Raw genomic sequence first — 15809 nt, forward strand, 5'->3', positions numbered from 1 at the left:
AATCACAAAGCAGCTTTTTTATTTTTTCGAAAGATTTTCTGGCCTGTTCTATTTTCGATCTTATTTCTAGATCAGGATTTAGGCTGCTATCGATCCAACATCCCAGGTACTTAAATCTATTGACCTGTTCTAAAATGTGCCCATTTATTGTGCAAGGTTGAGGTAGGTTTTGGTTTTTTCGGATTGACATCACTTTGGTTTTTTTAATGTTTATTTTCATACCAAATTGCTCACAGGTCGAGTTGGTCTTGTCGATGAGTCGTTGTAGACCTAAGTCGGAATCCGCAATTAACACTGTATCATCGGCGTATCTGATACTGTTGATATTTACGCCATTCACCTTGACTCCATCCTTGGAATCCTCCAATGCTTCTTTAAATAGAAACTCGGAGTAAAGATTAAACAGCAGAGGCGACAGAACACATCCTTGTCTAACTCCCCTCCTAATTTCTACTTCTGCGGATGTGGAACCTTCGATCCTAACTCTGGCGTTTTGGTTCCAGTACAAGTTTTTTAAGAATTTGATGTCTTTTCCATCTAAACCGACTTCTTGCAAACGTTCTAATAGTAGGTCGTGTCTTACTCTATCAAATGCTTTTTCTAAGTCTATAAAGCATATAAATATATCTTTCTGTTGGTCGTAGCATTTCTGGGCGAGAACTAGTAAACTGAACAGGGCTTCTCTCGTTCCCATGCCGGCTCTGACTCCAAACTGATCGTCTCCGATGATTGTTTCGCACTTTCTATAGATACGATTATGTACGATTTTTAGTAGGACTTTAACTGCATGACTCATAAGGCTTATCAGACGGAACTCATTGCAGTGTTGTGGGTTTGGCTTTTTTGGTAGTGGGATGAATATTGACTCCAGCCAATCTTGGGGTATTTTACCTGTATCATAAATGCGATTGAATAAAAGGACAAATATTTCGATATTTTCTTCGCTGATTAATTTTAACGTTTCTGGGTATATTCCGTCTGGACCTGGGCTTTTATTTGTTTTAAAATGATTAATTGCATTTATGATTTCAGATTTCAGAATTGTTGGCCCTTCGTTGTTATTTTCCAATCTTGGTTCTTCTCGTATGTCGTGAAAAAGAATTTTAATATAGTTTTTCCATTCTTTCAGTTTATCTTCCGTTGATTCTAACAGTTTGCCATCCGTGTTCATCATAGTGTGAAAAGTCGTTCTCTTGGTAGTCGATGTAAACTCTTTTACCTTTTTATGTAAATTAAAAAAATCGTGCCTTTGTTGTAGTTCTTCAATTTCCACGCATTTTGTTTTCAGCCATTTCTCCTTTGCTTCGGTTATTTTTTTTCGAATTATTCTATTTAGTCTTTTGTATTCTCCGTCCTTGTCATTTTTTCCTTTAGATTCTCTTCGTTTGTTCATTAATTGTAAAATCTCTTCTATCATCCATTCCTGTTTGTTATTTCTAGGTGTTACTTTTAGATGTTTTTCCATTACATTGTTCATTTGTTCTTTAATAGTTTTCCACAGAACGTTTATGTCATCGTACTCTCTAATTCTATTGTGGTCAATATTTCCTAAATTTTTGTTTAATTCTTTATTTACTGTCTGATGTATGGTGTCGTTTTTCAATAATTGGATGTCTAATAGTTGGTGTTAAGGTTTTTGTTTCTTTATTAGTTTCCATCTTGCGCGAACTTTTGCAACAACAGGATTATGATCGGAATTGATGTCAGTTCCAGGATATGTTTTTGCACTGATGATTGCATTGTGATATCTTTTGTTGACCAATATGTAATCTATTTGTTTACGGATTACTCTGTTTTCATTGTGTTGTGGTGAAGTCCAAGTGTACAATCTGCGAGGGTGTAATTTAGACCATGTATTTGTCGCTACCATGTTGCGTTGTTGGCAGAATTCTGTCATTCTCTCTCCCCTGTCGTTCCTTGCTCCAAGTCCGAATTCTCCGATCAATCCAGAAATCTTTTCTACCTAACTTAGCATTAAAGTCACCTAAGATAAATGTTAGGTCTCGTTTTTTGGTCATCTTTATAAGTTTTTCTACGTCAGCATACCACGCTTCTAGCTCTTCTATGGGTTTATCGGCCGTAGGAGCATAAGTTTGAATGATGTTAATATTTACATGGCACAAAGTTTGTGACGGCATTGTTATATTTGTCTTCTAAAATTACTCCAACCCCGTTACGATGAACCGGATCATTATTTCCCGAGTAATAGAAAGTTTGTATATGTAGTGCTGTATATTTTAGATAAATTTTTTTTGGTTCGTTTTTAAGATACTTTATCTGTTTAATTTTAAGCCATTTCACTTTTTCGCCAGTTGTAGTAACTTTTCTATTTGTTATCTTATTCGCAAGGGACTTACTACTAAAAACCTCCAGTGAGTTCCTTCTTTTTACCTGGAATTTTGGATATCTTTTTTTGGCCGATTGAATTATGGAAACCCAATCATCGGGATCAAAAATTCGATCATGGTGGTTCCTTCCCTCTTCAATTAACCCAAATTTTTGATCGCATGAATTAAAACTATGTCCAGATACAAAAAATCTTTGTTCTATAACTTTGAGTGACGATTTACACTTTTGATGGTAATTGCTTAGCATTAAAGCCACCTTTATATTCCGATTCTGGCCTCCACAAGCATCGCTATATAAAATTATATATTCGGTTGGGTCAGGTAGGTGCGCCTCAAGATGGTTTATTAAGCATGAAGCTATACTTGAGCTCCTCGGCATGCGACATTTTTAGACCTGACATACATGTATCCTGTTTCTGTGACTTCATCGTGAATGCCCAAATTATATGTCCACATATAATTGTCTCGTATAATAAACTACACCTGTACTTAACTCAGTAGAAGGACGCGTTTTCTAAAGATCAAAGACTAAAACTGATATTTTTTTCTGTGATTCTTTTGCTTTAACTATATTTCGCTTTGTGTTTTTTTTAACCGCTTCTGCTTTTCGTTGGTGTAATTCCAATTCAACTTTGCATCCTGTTTACGCTGTTCTGAAGTATCCGATGATTTTATTTCAGTATTAAGACTGTCACATTTTTGACAAGTATCTTTATGTGATCCATGAAAATGCAAATTAAACTTGGTTTTAAAAATTTTGCGAAACAACGGGAGGGGTTTTCTTAAGTCTGTGCATTTTTTTTCATACTCTTGATACATGATTGACATGTTTAAAGATGTTGAAAGATATTTCCTTTTTATATTATCTCGTCGGGAGTAATGGGATTCGTATGCTGGGAACAGTCCAATGAAGCCACATAATTACTGCTTGTCTTTAATATTGGTTTTATTATGGGGTGGATGTATGCCCCTTGCATCTTAAAGAGGTATCCCATGTTCTTATTTTCGTGCTAAAGCTAATGACATTTTTCCATCTGTAATGAAAACTGTCTCTTTAAAAGAGTTCTTACATACTCCTTGGTCACAACTATTTTCATCCGGTAAAGTATATAGGTACACGAGTTTTAGACCTACGTGAATTTTGATTTTGGGTATAAGTTCTCTATTTATCTTCTACTTTTATTTGACCTTAAATAAAAGCATTTTTTGTTTACCAGATAAGCAAAGAGTAATTTTTAAAGAAATTCATTAGAAATTTTCAAATGATACTTCATTTTCTACGAACATGGTCCAACTACGAGTTCTTTAGTATTTTTACATTTTAGTTCTTCCGTGACATATTCTACTCCTTTATTCCTGGCTATCTTCCTTTATACTTTGCATGATTCTCAAGATTTCTTACTCTCTTTCTGGAATGTTGGTGCGATTTACCATCTGGTTCATCATTGTCTTAATTCTTAGTGTTCGACAACCCATTTAATCAATTTTTCTCGTCTAGAACAATAAAAAAAATATTACAAATAAGTTTGCGGCAAAACAGCCCAAGCCACATTTGTTTATAAATGAGTACTTAAGAATTATCTTGCTTGTTTTATGTTTACATATTAATAATATCGTTACGCTGGATATGCTGGACCCTTACTGAGAAAGACAAAAAGAACATAGATGTATTTGAGATGTACTGCTGGAGACGAATGCTGAGAATACCATGGGTGGCCCGAAGAACAAATGAATCCATACTGGACCAGCTAAACATAAAGAAAAGACTAAGAACACAAATATCAGAACAAATAATAAGCTATTTTGGACATGTGCTTCGAAGAAATGGTCTTGAAAAACTTACCATCCAGGGAAAAGCAGAAGGCAAACGAAATAGAGGTAGATCTCCCACACGATACACGGACCATATTGTTGCTACCATTGGGGCTCCATTATCAGAATGTGCTAGAATGGCAGAAGATAGAAAAACGTGGAGGAACATTGGGAAATTTAGCTAATAACTTCATGATATCACGATACATGCATCAGGTTAACGACTAAGAAGAAGAAGAATATCGTTACTGTCTTACCTGAAGACTCAATATTTGAAGAACTGGCATTATAATCGCTATCTATATCGCTAAAATCGAATCCGAAAGGCTCCGATGCGTTACTGCTCATGTTTACATCCGCCATGTTTTTGTTGGTTAGGCAGTTTTGCCGCAAGCTTCCTATGGTGTTTTGTTAGTGCAAAAACCAGTTTATTGATGGGGAAACCATACCAACCAAAAATATCTTTAGGCTGATTCTGCACACTCTTTCTCTCTACAGAAATTATAAGCACTTATTAAGCCTAAGCACTCATATAACGTTTGTTTCTCGGGCTTCATAGTTCTAAATTCAAGTTAATTCATCCCATCGGAAAATATTGGTAACCAAATGCTTGATTGACTGTACTGTCAGTTCTGGCGCAGTTAATACTTTTTGTAGTAATTTATTCAATTTTGTTTCAGCTTCACAGACGAACTTTAGAAGATGATCACAAAGGTATTGAGGAGGCGCTTCAGGAAATGGAATTTGGCAAATATGCTGTTACTCGAGGTTCCCATTATTTAACAATGAGTTATGTTAATGATTCAAAAGTTGGTAAGTTAATAAACAAATTGAAGTAGGTGAGAGTGTTGTACCTTTGGGCGCTTGTACCTCTGGACACTGTCGTTAAAATTGTTGTTTTCTCCGTGTTGGAAAGAATTTTTGCTTTAACGTTCTGATATTGACAACTTGAGGTCGGTATAATAGTTTTGCTTCATAAATATAAAGACTTTGGAATTTAGTCAGGAATGTGATTTTTCGTGTTAAAAGTAAATTAGCGAGAACATAAAGAGTCGGTGTGTTACATAGTGGCTGGTTTCATCTATAATTTCCCAGGTAAGAAATATACTATGTTTGCTATTTAAAACTTGTGTTCACCAATCCATAAAGTTTACACACCCTTACACACCAAAATTAATGTGTTTTGGTAGTCGTAAACTTTGTTGTACCTTGGGACATTATGTTTGTTGTACCTTTGGCCTGACCAGAGGTACAACAAGACAAAACATTTTACTTTTTCTAATTTATCTGTAATTTCACTAAAAGTAGACATTAAAGTAAGGCAAAATCGGCACTGACTTGTGTTTTTAATGCATAGGCAATAAATAATTTTCAATAACGATGTTAAAAAAGTGTTTTCACTTGAACAAGAGTCACAGTTGGAGCAGTACTTGACACAGCCAGCGTCGCTTCATTATGGACTCAAAAAAAAAGATGGAAGAATCTTAGCATTTCAATACGCACGTGAAAACACGATAAAGACACCAGATAATTGGACTTGAAATGCAACTGCAGGCAAAGAATGGCTAAGACGCTTTATGAATCGGCATCCATTATTGTGGTTAAGGAAACACGAGGCTACAAGCCTAGCAAGGTCAATCAGTTCTAACAAATAAAATATCCAAGCTTTTTTCAACAATATTAAAACAGTAACGTTACGCTATAAGATTTTCCCTGTCAATATCTATAATTTAGATGAAACCGGGAGTTCTTTAGTCTATGCCCCACCTAAGATAATAGTCTTAAAAGGTGTAAAGCAACTGGGTAGTATGACATCCGGAGAAAGAGGGATCAATATAACTTTGATTGCTGCGATTAATACCGTCGGTAACCATGTGCCGCCCATGTTAATATTCCCTCGCGTGTTTTCCAAGGACCACATGTTACGTGGTGCACCACCGGGTTCAATTGGAGGCACAAATCCATCAGGATGGTCAAACGAGAAGCTTTTTCTACACTACTTGCAGCATTTTATAGCTCACGTTAAGCTGAGGGACCAAGAAAAAGGGCTACTAATACTCGATAATCACGAGACCCATATTGAAGTTTCAGTGATTGATTTGGCGAAGTAAAATAATATTGTGCTATTAACGTTGCCGCCACATACAGAACTCAACCTCTTGACGGGACTGTTTTTGGACCATACAAAACCTACTACAACACCATAGCTAATGAGTGGATGATGACCCACCCTGGACGTCCTATAAGCTTGTATGACGTAGCTGAACTCGTAGGCAAGAAATTTGCAAAAGCATCTACCCCTGCAAACATTGAAAAAACAGGGATATGGCCTGTTAATAAAAATATATTTGGTGACCACGAATATCTGTCGTCCTATGTAACAGATCGTCCAAATCCAGAATCAAAAGAGAATCATAATATGGCATCTTGCTCATCAAGCCTTCAACTATCCGCAAATCCATCAACATCAAACTTCCACTGCAGTCTAATGACAACAATGCAAATAACGCTGACTTTAAAAATCCGTTTGTAGTGCGCCCATTCCCCAAAGCCGTAGCTGGAAAGACTTCTTATGGTAAAACAAGAATTTTGATAGACACCCTGGAGAAAGAGGAAGTCAGTCAAAAGGAAGGTTCTCTGTGATAGTTCAGATGAATCTTATGAAGAGATGAAAAATATAACAAAGGATTCAAGTAACGAGGATTTAGAAACTTCTCTGACAAACGAAAAGAAAATTATTTATTAGAGCAACAGGCAAGTGAAGAAATACTGAGCTCTTCTAAGTTAAAAGAAGGTGATTTTGTTCTCGTAAAATTGGCCAGCACAAAGAATATTGTATACTACGTTGCCAAGATAGTTGAGGTTTTAGATGACGAATACATGGTCAAATATATAAAAACAGTTATTGGAAACAATAAATTTGTCTATTCAGATGAGGAAGTGTCTTGTGTCTCCGAAGGCGACATAATAAAAAAACTGCCTTCACCAGATTTGGTTAGAACATCACAACGACAACAAAATATGATGTACTTTAATGTTAAATTTGATACATGCAATGTAAAGTAATCATGTTTGTCATCTTGTAATTCATGTAATAAATAATATTCCATTCGTTTGTGTTGTTTCTTCTTAATTGAAGGTAATTTGTTCTCTGACCACAGGTACAACATAATATGGACGACACACAGTGTCGTACCTTTAGACGAAAAGGTCAAAGGTCAAAGGGTCAAAAAAATTTCAAATTTTTTTTTAAAGGGTAACTGAAACTAATCCATAGACCTATACTTTGTCATTTATAGATAAAGGTTGTGTCTACTTCTGTATGCTTCAATGGTCGCCATAAAGCAATTTTTAAACATTTTGAGCCAAACGACATAAAATTTGCCCAATGGTACAACACACTCTCATACGTTAGTTACATTTTTATTTTTCTTTGTTTATGAACAGAGTTGCAATATAATAACCTTTCAGTATTCAAAGTTGAATAATTCGTTAAAGCTTTCGTTATTTAAAACAAACTTCTAGCTTTCTCAATTCTAGCAAGAATTTCTCTATAGTGATCCCAATCATCATTTAAGTTGCACCATAAATTATGAAATTTTGGACTTAAATTTTATATAGCTTTTGTAAGTGTTCGATCTAGGTATCTTCCATCAGTTTGAGGGTTTTAAAATATGTGTTTTTTCAGGACTTGGTTTTTTATTATTTTATATTCTTTGAATGACTCAGCTACTTCGGCTTTTGATATATAAAGGCTCTCCTTGTCTAGCTTAACCTCTTTTTGCGATTTTGTTTGCTGAAAAAGAATACTTCTTCCAGCTACGTTACTGGAATACAATTCATGTAGTCTTTCGTTTCCGTGCAGTGTATCCATTAGTATTGAGGAGATTTTGTTTTCAAACCAGCCAGTTCTTTTTTAAAAATTTTTATGCATATTTATTAGCGTATATTGATTGTCTTTGTAATTTATTAGTTTATAATTAAAAATACCTGTTTTTTAGAAAGAATTTTAGCACTAAACAAGTTGTTGCAACCCTGGGTATTAACAGCTGACGCTACATCTGATGATCTGGCTCTTGATAAACTACAGAAAATTATAAAATTCCAGGTAAATATACTTGAATTTTTTCACATCTGAAAAACTGAAGACAACAACTGAAAGTGTCTTTTTGAGGTAACACTTTTTTATTAACCTCTCTATGGATGTTAGTTTTTTTCGTATTATGCTTTTTAGATGAACTGATGATGCTTTCTGAGTAGAGAGCGAAACGTCTTCGAATAAATAGATGAAGTATCCACCTTCTTTGTCTTGTTCTCCACCTTTTGACGGAAAAACCCACCACTCTCCGAGTGATCCTTTTTGTATATTGGAGGATTAATGGTCGTACTCCTTTTCTCTCTCTCTCTCTCTCTCTCTCTCTCTATATATATATATATATATATATATATATATATATATATATATATATATATATATATATATATATATTTTGTATATACATTATAATGTAAGAGTAATTATTTGTTTTAGTGGAATGGATTAACCATTAATGAAGGTAAAGGTTTAGCCAACAATATCAATATTTTAAATTTTGAACCATGGAAAGAGGATACATATCTATTGAGACTGGAACACATTTTGGCTATTGGCGAAGATAAAGAGCTCTCAGAAAAGGCTTCAGTAGATTTAAAGGTAAAAACTTTAAATAACAGATTAGAAGTATTAATTTTTAGTAAGAATGATTTAAATGTAGATTAATAAAGCTTCATCAAACAAGTCATTTTTTTCTCGAAAATTATTGATTTAAAAAAATTAAGATGAATTTAATAGTAAAATAAAATTAATTTTGCTGAAAATAGTCACGTTAAAAAATCCAAAAATACTTTTTAAGTATTTTCATAGTATATTCATGTAAAGGGTGTTTTTTGAGGTATAGTAATGTAGGTTGGCAACACTTTTTTAACTGGCAGCCATTTTGACAGCTGTCAAGTGATTTATGTTAAGTTCGGTTTGGCATTTCAGCATAAATAGACTTGGCGCCTAAGCAACGCTTCCAAATTGTACAAATTTATTTTGAAAATTGTGGTTCCCTTTTAAATACGTATCGCGCAATACATACATTTTTTGGTCAACATAATAGTCCATTAGAGCAAGTAATTCGATTCACCATAAAACGTTTTTGCTCCACGGTTACTCTAACTGATAGTATCCATCCAGAGACACGTCGTACAGTGCGTACAGAAGAACTTGTTAGCGTTGCTTAGGAAGTAGCGAATAAGTGTATCTGCCATCGTGTACAGCAGTTAGATACGTATTCATCCAGTTCATGGAAGATTTTGCGAAAAGATCTTGTTTTTCAAACCAAGGAACCAAGGTACATCATCACCAAGCAAGTCGGGTGAGTTTTTTTTCACGATTTTTGTTTAGCGATAAAGCTCACTTTTGGTTAAATAGCTAAGTCAAAATACAAAACTGCCCTATTTGGAGTTAAAATAATCCTCAAACGAATGTTGAGAAACCATTACATCCAGAAATTTGCTTTATTTTATGGTCTGGTGGAATCATTGGATCGTACTTCTTTAAAAACGATGCTGGCTAGAATGTTACAGTCAATGGTGACCGCTATAGAGGCATAATTACTGTCTTTTTCATTCCCTAATTGAACAACCATGATATGCTGGAGTGGTTATTTTAATAAGATAGCCCAAAAGTCACACAGTCGTGCCACAATTGATTTATGGAAGAATACGTTTGGTAACCGCATAGTTTCACGTTTCGGACTGTGAATTGGCCTTCAAGATCGTGAGATTTAACACTACTAGACTATTTTATGTGGGGATATGTGAAGGTGCTAGTGTACGCCGATAAGCATGAAATCATTGACCACTTGGAGAGGACAACATTTGCCGCGTTATTGCCGATATACAGCGACAAATATTGGAAAAAGTGATCGAAAATTGGACCTCCAGATTAGACTACTTTAGTGCCGGCCATGGCGGTCATATGCCAGAAATTATGTTTAAATGTACCCTCATTAATAAGAGGTTAGGGGTTACACAAAGAACGGTACTAGGCTCGGGCTTCAGTCTGGTAGAGGTATCTTGGTCGTGGCCCTTATTACAGCTCAAATATAAAGAATCAGTTAGGGAAGTACTGAAGATACAGAGACGAGAAGTTAGGAGATAAGAGAAGAGAAGTTAGAAGATAAGAGAAGGGAAGTTAGAAGATAAGAGAAGGGAAGAGATACACCTTGCACATTAATATAAATTCATAATATAACAAAAAGCAAATAGTTCGTCAACAAAGTTATATTGAGGTATAAAAAAATGCACTATAACAATTACGGTACAGTTAAATGGCACGAGATAAGTGATTGCACAATCTATTATCGAATACAACAACAAAATATCTTTTTTGAAAAATAATACTGAATAATGTAGTATTCTCAAGAATAAAAAAAAACAAGGAATATTATAATTGTCAATATTCGTCAAAATAAAATATTATTATGCCTTGAGAATACGTAAACATTTACTAAATTTTTTTGAACGTGATCACCTCAAATCTATTCCTAAAATTTATCATAAATATAACCTACTTTAATATCAAACAAATGGTTCGTAATTTGTACGTATATATGATATCGTAAATTTATACCCACGATAGTTCATTCGGTTATACTTAACCATAAAGCAAAATCACTGAACTGAATGTTGTAAATCAGTTTCTTACTATTTAGGTATTGAAGTTGAGCTTTAGTCAATAAAATTTATAGTTACTCACAATACCGTAGATAACAGGTGGACACAGGTAATGGCGTTACGTCCTTAATAAAGGCACTTGACACTGGGTCCTGGCAACAGATATTGAACGGCAGGTACAGCAACGAATTACGGTCTTCGATCCGTAATCCCTCGAATTGACTCAGGTAGTCGAAAAGAGAAACAACCAGACAGGAACAACACAGGTAGTAGTAAGTAGTATAGATAAATGAAAAGACAAATGAACGTAAAGTTAAATGAAGGCGTCGAACAGCAGAGACGAATGAAGGTAGAGATGAACGATCGGCAAATAGAGGTGACTTCGTTCCTTCGAATTGGAACACGTCTGTTTGACAAAAGAGAAAATAGTTAATATAGGACTTACTGTGTAAAGATATTTTATATAGATAAGGGTGAATTGAAAATACACTTACCGCCGTGTGATGGAGAACAAACCGCTTGCCACAGGAACCAACTTGAAAATGAATTCAAATTCTGATCTTAGGCAAGCTAAAGATACAAAAGGGGTGGGAGTATTGGCCGAAGAGTGCCACGCAAAATTGATATTTAAATAGCAAGGCTAGTGGGGTCATTTTTGTAACCTAACCACTATCTCCCGACAGGAATTATACGTTTACCGAAAACCAAATTTTCTGCTTTTCTGAGAAGGTACACTGGAGATTTCACAATAGGCACTGACTCCTTTGTTACTAGGAAATATTTCTATTAAGAAAGGATAGATAAAAAGATCAGGGAACATTTGGCGAAATATTTCATTGTTAAAAAAAGCGTAGCGAATCGCTCGTTGCTGTTGGGTTATTTTTAAGGCTTTTAACAATATATATGGACATAGAGGGCGTGAAATTAATTTTCTAAGGGGAATAATTTAAAGGAATTTTAAACATGCTTCATTTATAATGCCAAAACATTATCTTTCGAATAAAGTCAATTTCATGTCAATTTATAAAAATCACGTTTGTTTTATTCCATTTTGAACTTCTATACCTCTGTGGTGAAACAAACTTGGTGAGCTAATACTAGAAGTATGGGATGCCGAAGAAATGCCTCAAGAATGGAATAAGTCGATTATAATTCCTATACACAAAAAGGGAGATAGAACTGAATGCACAAACTATAGAGGAATATCCTTATTAGAAGTATTGTATAAAGTACTCGCCATACTAATTAAAAAACGATTAGAAATATATAGAGAAGAATCTAGGAGAATACCAGGGAGGATTTCGGAAAGGAAGATCAACAACCGATCAAATTTTTATGCTAAAACAAATCCTGACCAATTGCTATGAATATAACATTTCAGCACAAGTACTTTTTATTGATTACAAAGCTGCCTACGATACAATAGACAGAAACAAGTTAATAGAAACACTAAAAGAATTCCAAGTGCCAGAAAAAATAATAAGATTGGTAAAAATGACAATTAGACAAACCATTTGTGCTATGAGATGCAACGGTATAGTCTCAAAAGAATTCGAAGTGAAAAAAGGTGTTCGCCAAGGAGACGCGTTGTTTACATTGCTATTCAATATAGTTCTAGAAAAAATTGTAAGGATTAGTGGTATAAATAGGTCCAGAACTATTTTATACAAGGAGCACCAATGCTTAGCATACGCTGATGATGTGGTTATCATTGCAAGAAATGGAAAAGAACTATCAAATATCACAAAAAGACTGATTCGGGAAAGCTCTAAAATGGGACTGAAAGTTAATATTAATAAATCGAAGTACATGGAGATCTCGAGCAAAAAAGGAATAAGCACCAGGGGATCATTTAAATTGGAGGTGGAGAATGGATCAGTTGTAGAATGCGAGAAGGTGGATGAATATATGTACTTAGGTACTCTTATTGATCAGACATGTAAGGAAGAAACTAAAATCAACCTGAGACTGACCAAGAGCAACAGGTGTGCTGGAGCCATGAGCAAAATAATTAAGGCCAAAGATATATCTCGTAATACAAAAATAAGAGTATACAAAACTATAATTAGACCCACAATGCTATACGCTGCCGAGACATGGACTATGAACAAAACCGTACAGAACACATTGGAAGCATGGGAAAGAAAGATACTTCGCAGAATATTTGGTGGAAAAGTAGTAGAGGAAGAATGGAGAAGACGAACTAATGCAGAAGTGTATCAGTTGTATGCTAACCCTACAATAACAAAAGTGGTGAAAAAACGTAGACTAGAATGGCTCGGCCATCTAGAAAGAATGCAAGGTAATAGACTAGTCAAGAATATTGCTTGGAGAGTACCTGAGGGCAAAAAAAAGAGAGGAAGACCAACAAAGAAATGGAGAGATGTAGTGATGGAAGATGTCAGAGAGATGGGAATCAGAGATTGGAAGCTAAGAATAGAAAACGATGGAAATTATTCATCCAGCAATGGGCCTAAAAGGCTTGTTAACGCTGTACACACATACCTCTGTGGTATTTTTATTAAATCTAATTTATTGTCTTTATTTATTATTAAAATGTTCTAACACTTTTGTACAGCTTTATTACAGTCTTATACACTTATTCTAATTCACTAAAAAACACAATAATTTATATTAATTTATTATACAATTTATTCGATACAACAATTTATTTTCGACTAACTGTTCTCAACAAAATTCACGTATTTATACCGTTAACCAGTATAAACAGCCGTTAGTTCTGGAATTCCCTCGAAGCAGACATAGAAGGTCGTTCGGACTGGTTTTGTTCGACCTGCTTCTGGAAATTTTGAATCGTGGATGACTCATCAGAATTCAGGTTGGCAAACAGGTCTTTCAACTGAGCGGCGAAATTACTAGAATAGAATAGAATTAGAAATAATATATTTACAGTTTTATGAGCCATAATATTTATCGTAACACCTCTAAAAAAACACCCTTTATAAGTACATCAATTTCACTTTAAAATTAATATTCTATAAAAAGTATATTCTAACAGCAGCATTAAAATTCTAATGGAATAATTAAATAAACTTAGTTGATAAATAAAATAAAATTTTGCTTAAAATTGTTCCTTTACTAATTTAGTTCTGAGCTTACTGAATGATTATTACATTAATTTTTTATTTTTTAGTACTTGTTTGATCCATTTGTAATTTCTTCCATATCTGAGTTAACTTTGGGAGCTAATGAATTCATTGATGACAAAGACATTGAAAGCTTTAATGATACCATAGTGCTGGAACCAATGGAAATAAGAACTTTTCTCATTACTCTAGATCAAAACTAATGGATTTGTCTTATTTGTGCAGTTATGCTACAAAAAAATCTGTAATACATTTTTAGGGTTAATAATAAAGCCGCGACCACATTTACACTTTGTGTCTAATAATATCTAAAACATCAATTACAATTTTAATTAAAACAAACAAATCCAACTGTCACATTTATTGAATAAAGGACCTTGGAAGTTTTCCTATGTAATACCGGTAGTTAAATTGGCTGAAACTTTGCAGAGTAATATCCAAACCCAATTTTATGAAAAGTTAAAAAAACAATCTTAAAGAAGAATTTTTTATTATTGACGCAAAAGCTTCTGTATAGTCTATATATTCTCTTTAATGAAATCCTCTAATCTTGCACGATATACAACTTCATTTTCACTATTACAGTTTACTTAAACACGCTTCTTCTTAAGGTTCCCTCTCCATTAATGAAGGTGGCTAAAACTACAGCAAATTGGTCTCTATCTTGAGCTGCTCTTAGTATTGAATGTGTGTCTATGCCTGTCCAGTCTCATACATTTTTCAGCCAGGAGCATTTTCTCCTTCATGGACTTTTTTTCTCTTCCATTATCAGTGGTAGGAAGTTGTATTTTTTTCCTCTGTAAATATGTCCTAAAATACTCGTTTTTCTGGTTTTTACAATATTTACAAGTTCTCTCTCAGTCCCCATTCTTCTCAGCACCTTGTTGGTAACGTGCTCTGTCCAAGAAATCTTCAGCATCCTTCGAAAAACTCACATCTCAAAGGCTTCTATACGTCTCATACTTGGGATTTCGAGAGTCCATGTTTCCACTCCGTATAGTAATATGGAATAAATGAATGTTTTTACATTTTTACAAATTTATTAGAAATTTTTCCAGCAACCAGAATACTGAAATTTTTGTGCGGGTTATATGAACAGATAGAACTTCTATCTATTTGTTGTAGATACGAATATTAATGTCGGCATTTGGTGCACATGTAACGGCATGTTTTGTTTTGTTTGTGTTTATATTTAGCCTCAAGCTATCTCCCACTCTTATTATGGCATTCAAAAGTCGTTGCAAATCCTCAACACTATCCGCAATAATGACAATGTCGTCTGTGTAACTTAAGTTGTTTAATTCTACGTTGATTTTTATTTCTTTTTCATATTTTCGAGGGCATTTTGGAAGATCTTCTAAGAATATATATTAGACAATAGTCGAGAAAGTACACAGCCCTGGCGAACTCCTCTTTTTATTGACATTATCGCTTTCATACGATTATCTATTTTAATCGACGCCATTTGATCGCAATGTAGGTTTTTAATAAGGGCCACCGTGTTATGGTCTATACCATGTTGTGTTAGGGTTTCTCTGAGTTCTGTGTGTTTTACTCTATCAAACGCTTTTTTGTAGTCGATAAAACAGAGAAATTCGTATTTTCGTTGATCTCGGCATTTTTGTAGTAATATCTGGAGGGCAAATAATGCCTTACTCGTACCAAGCCCAATACAAAATCCAAATTGATTGTCGCTCAGATTTCTTTCGCATTCTCTGTATATACGTTGATCTATAATTTTGAGTAAAATTTTCAGAAAAACATCAGACTAATTAAACACACACTTACTATCAATTAAACTTTTATTTTTCGGTACATCTACCACATCCCATGCATTGTT

The 15809-nt window shown here is 34.3% G+C and overlaps 1 protein-coding gene across 1 annotated transcript in view; it reads left to right on the forward strand.

Moving 5' to 3' along the window:
- The window catches only part of LOC140449603 (lysosomal alpha-mannosidase-like), a 71978-nt gene extending 57663 nt beyond the window's left edge, over positions 1 to 14315 (forward strand). The window contains exons 14-17 of the mRNA XM_072542824.1: positions 4841 to 4973; positions 8162 to 8268; positions 8692 to 8853; positions 14017 to 14315. Coding sequence (XP_072398925.1) covers positions 4841 to 4973; positions 8162 to 8268; positions 8692 to 8853; positions 14017 to 14172 — 558 coding nt within the window. The 3' untranslated portion in view covers positions 14173 to 14315. The remainder of the gene's footprint in view (positions 1 to 4840; positions 4974 to 8161; positions 8269 to 8691; positions 8854 to 14016) is intronic.
- The last annotated feature ends 1494 nt before the right edge of the window (positions 14316 to 15809 follow it).

Source organism: Diabrotica undecimpunctata, chromosome 9 (assembly GCF_040954645.1).
Source record: "Diabrotica undecimpunctata isolate CICGRU chromosome 9, icDiaUnde3, whole genome shotgun sequence".
NCBI classification, from domain to species: Eukaryota; Metazoa; Arthropoda; class Insecta; order Coleoptera; family Chrysomelidae; genus Diabrotica; species Diabrotica undecimpunctata.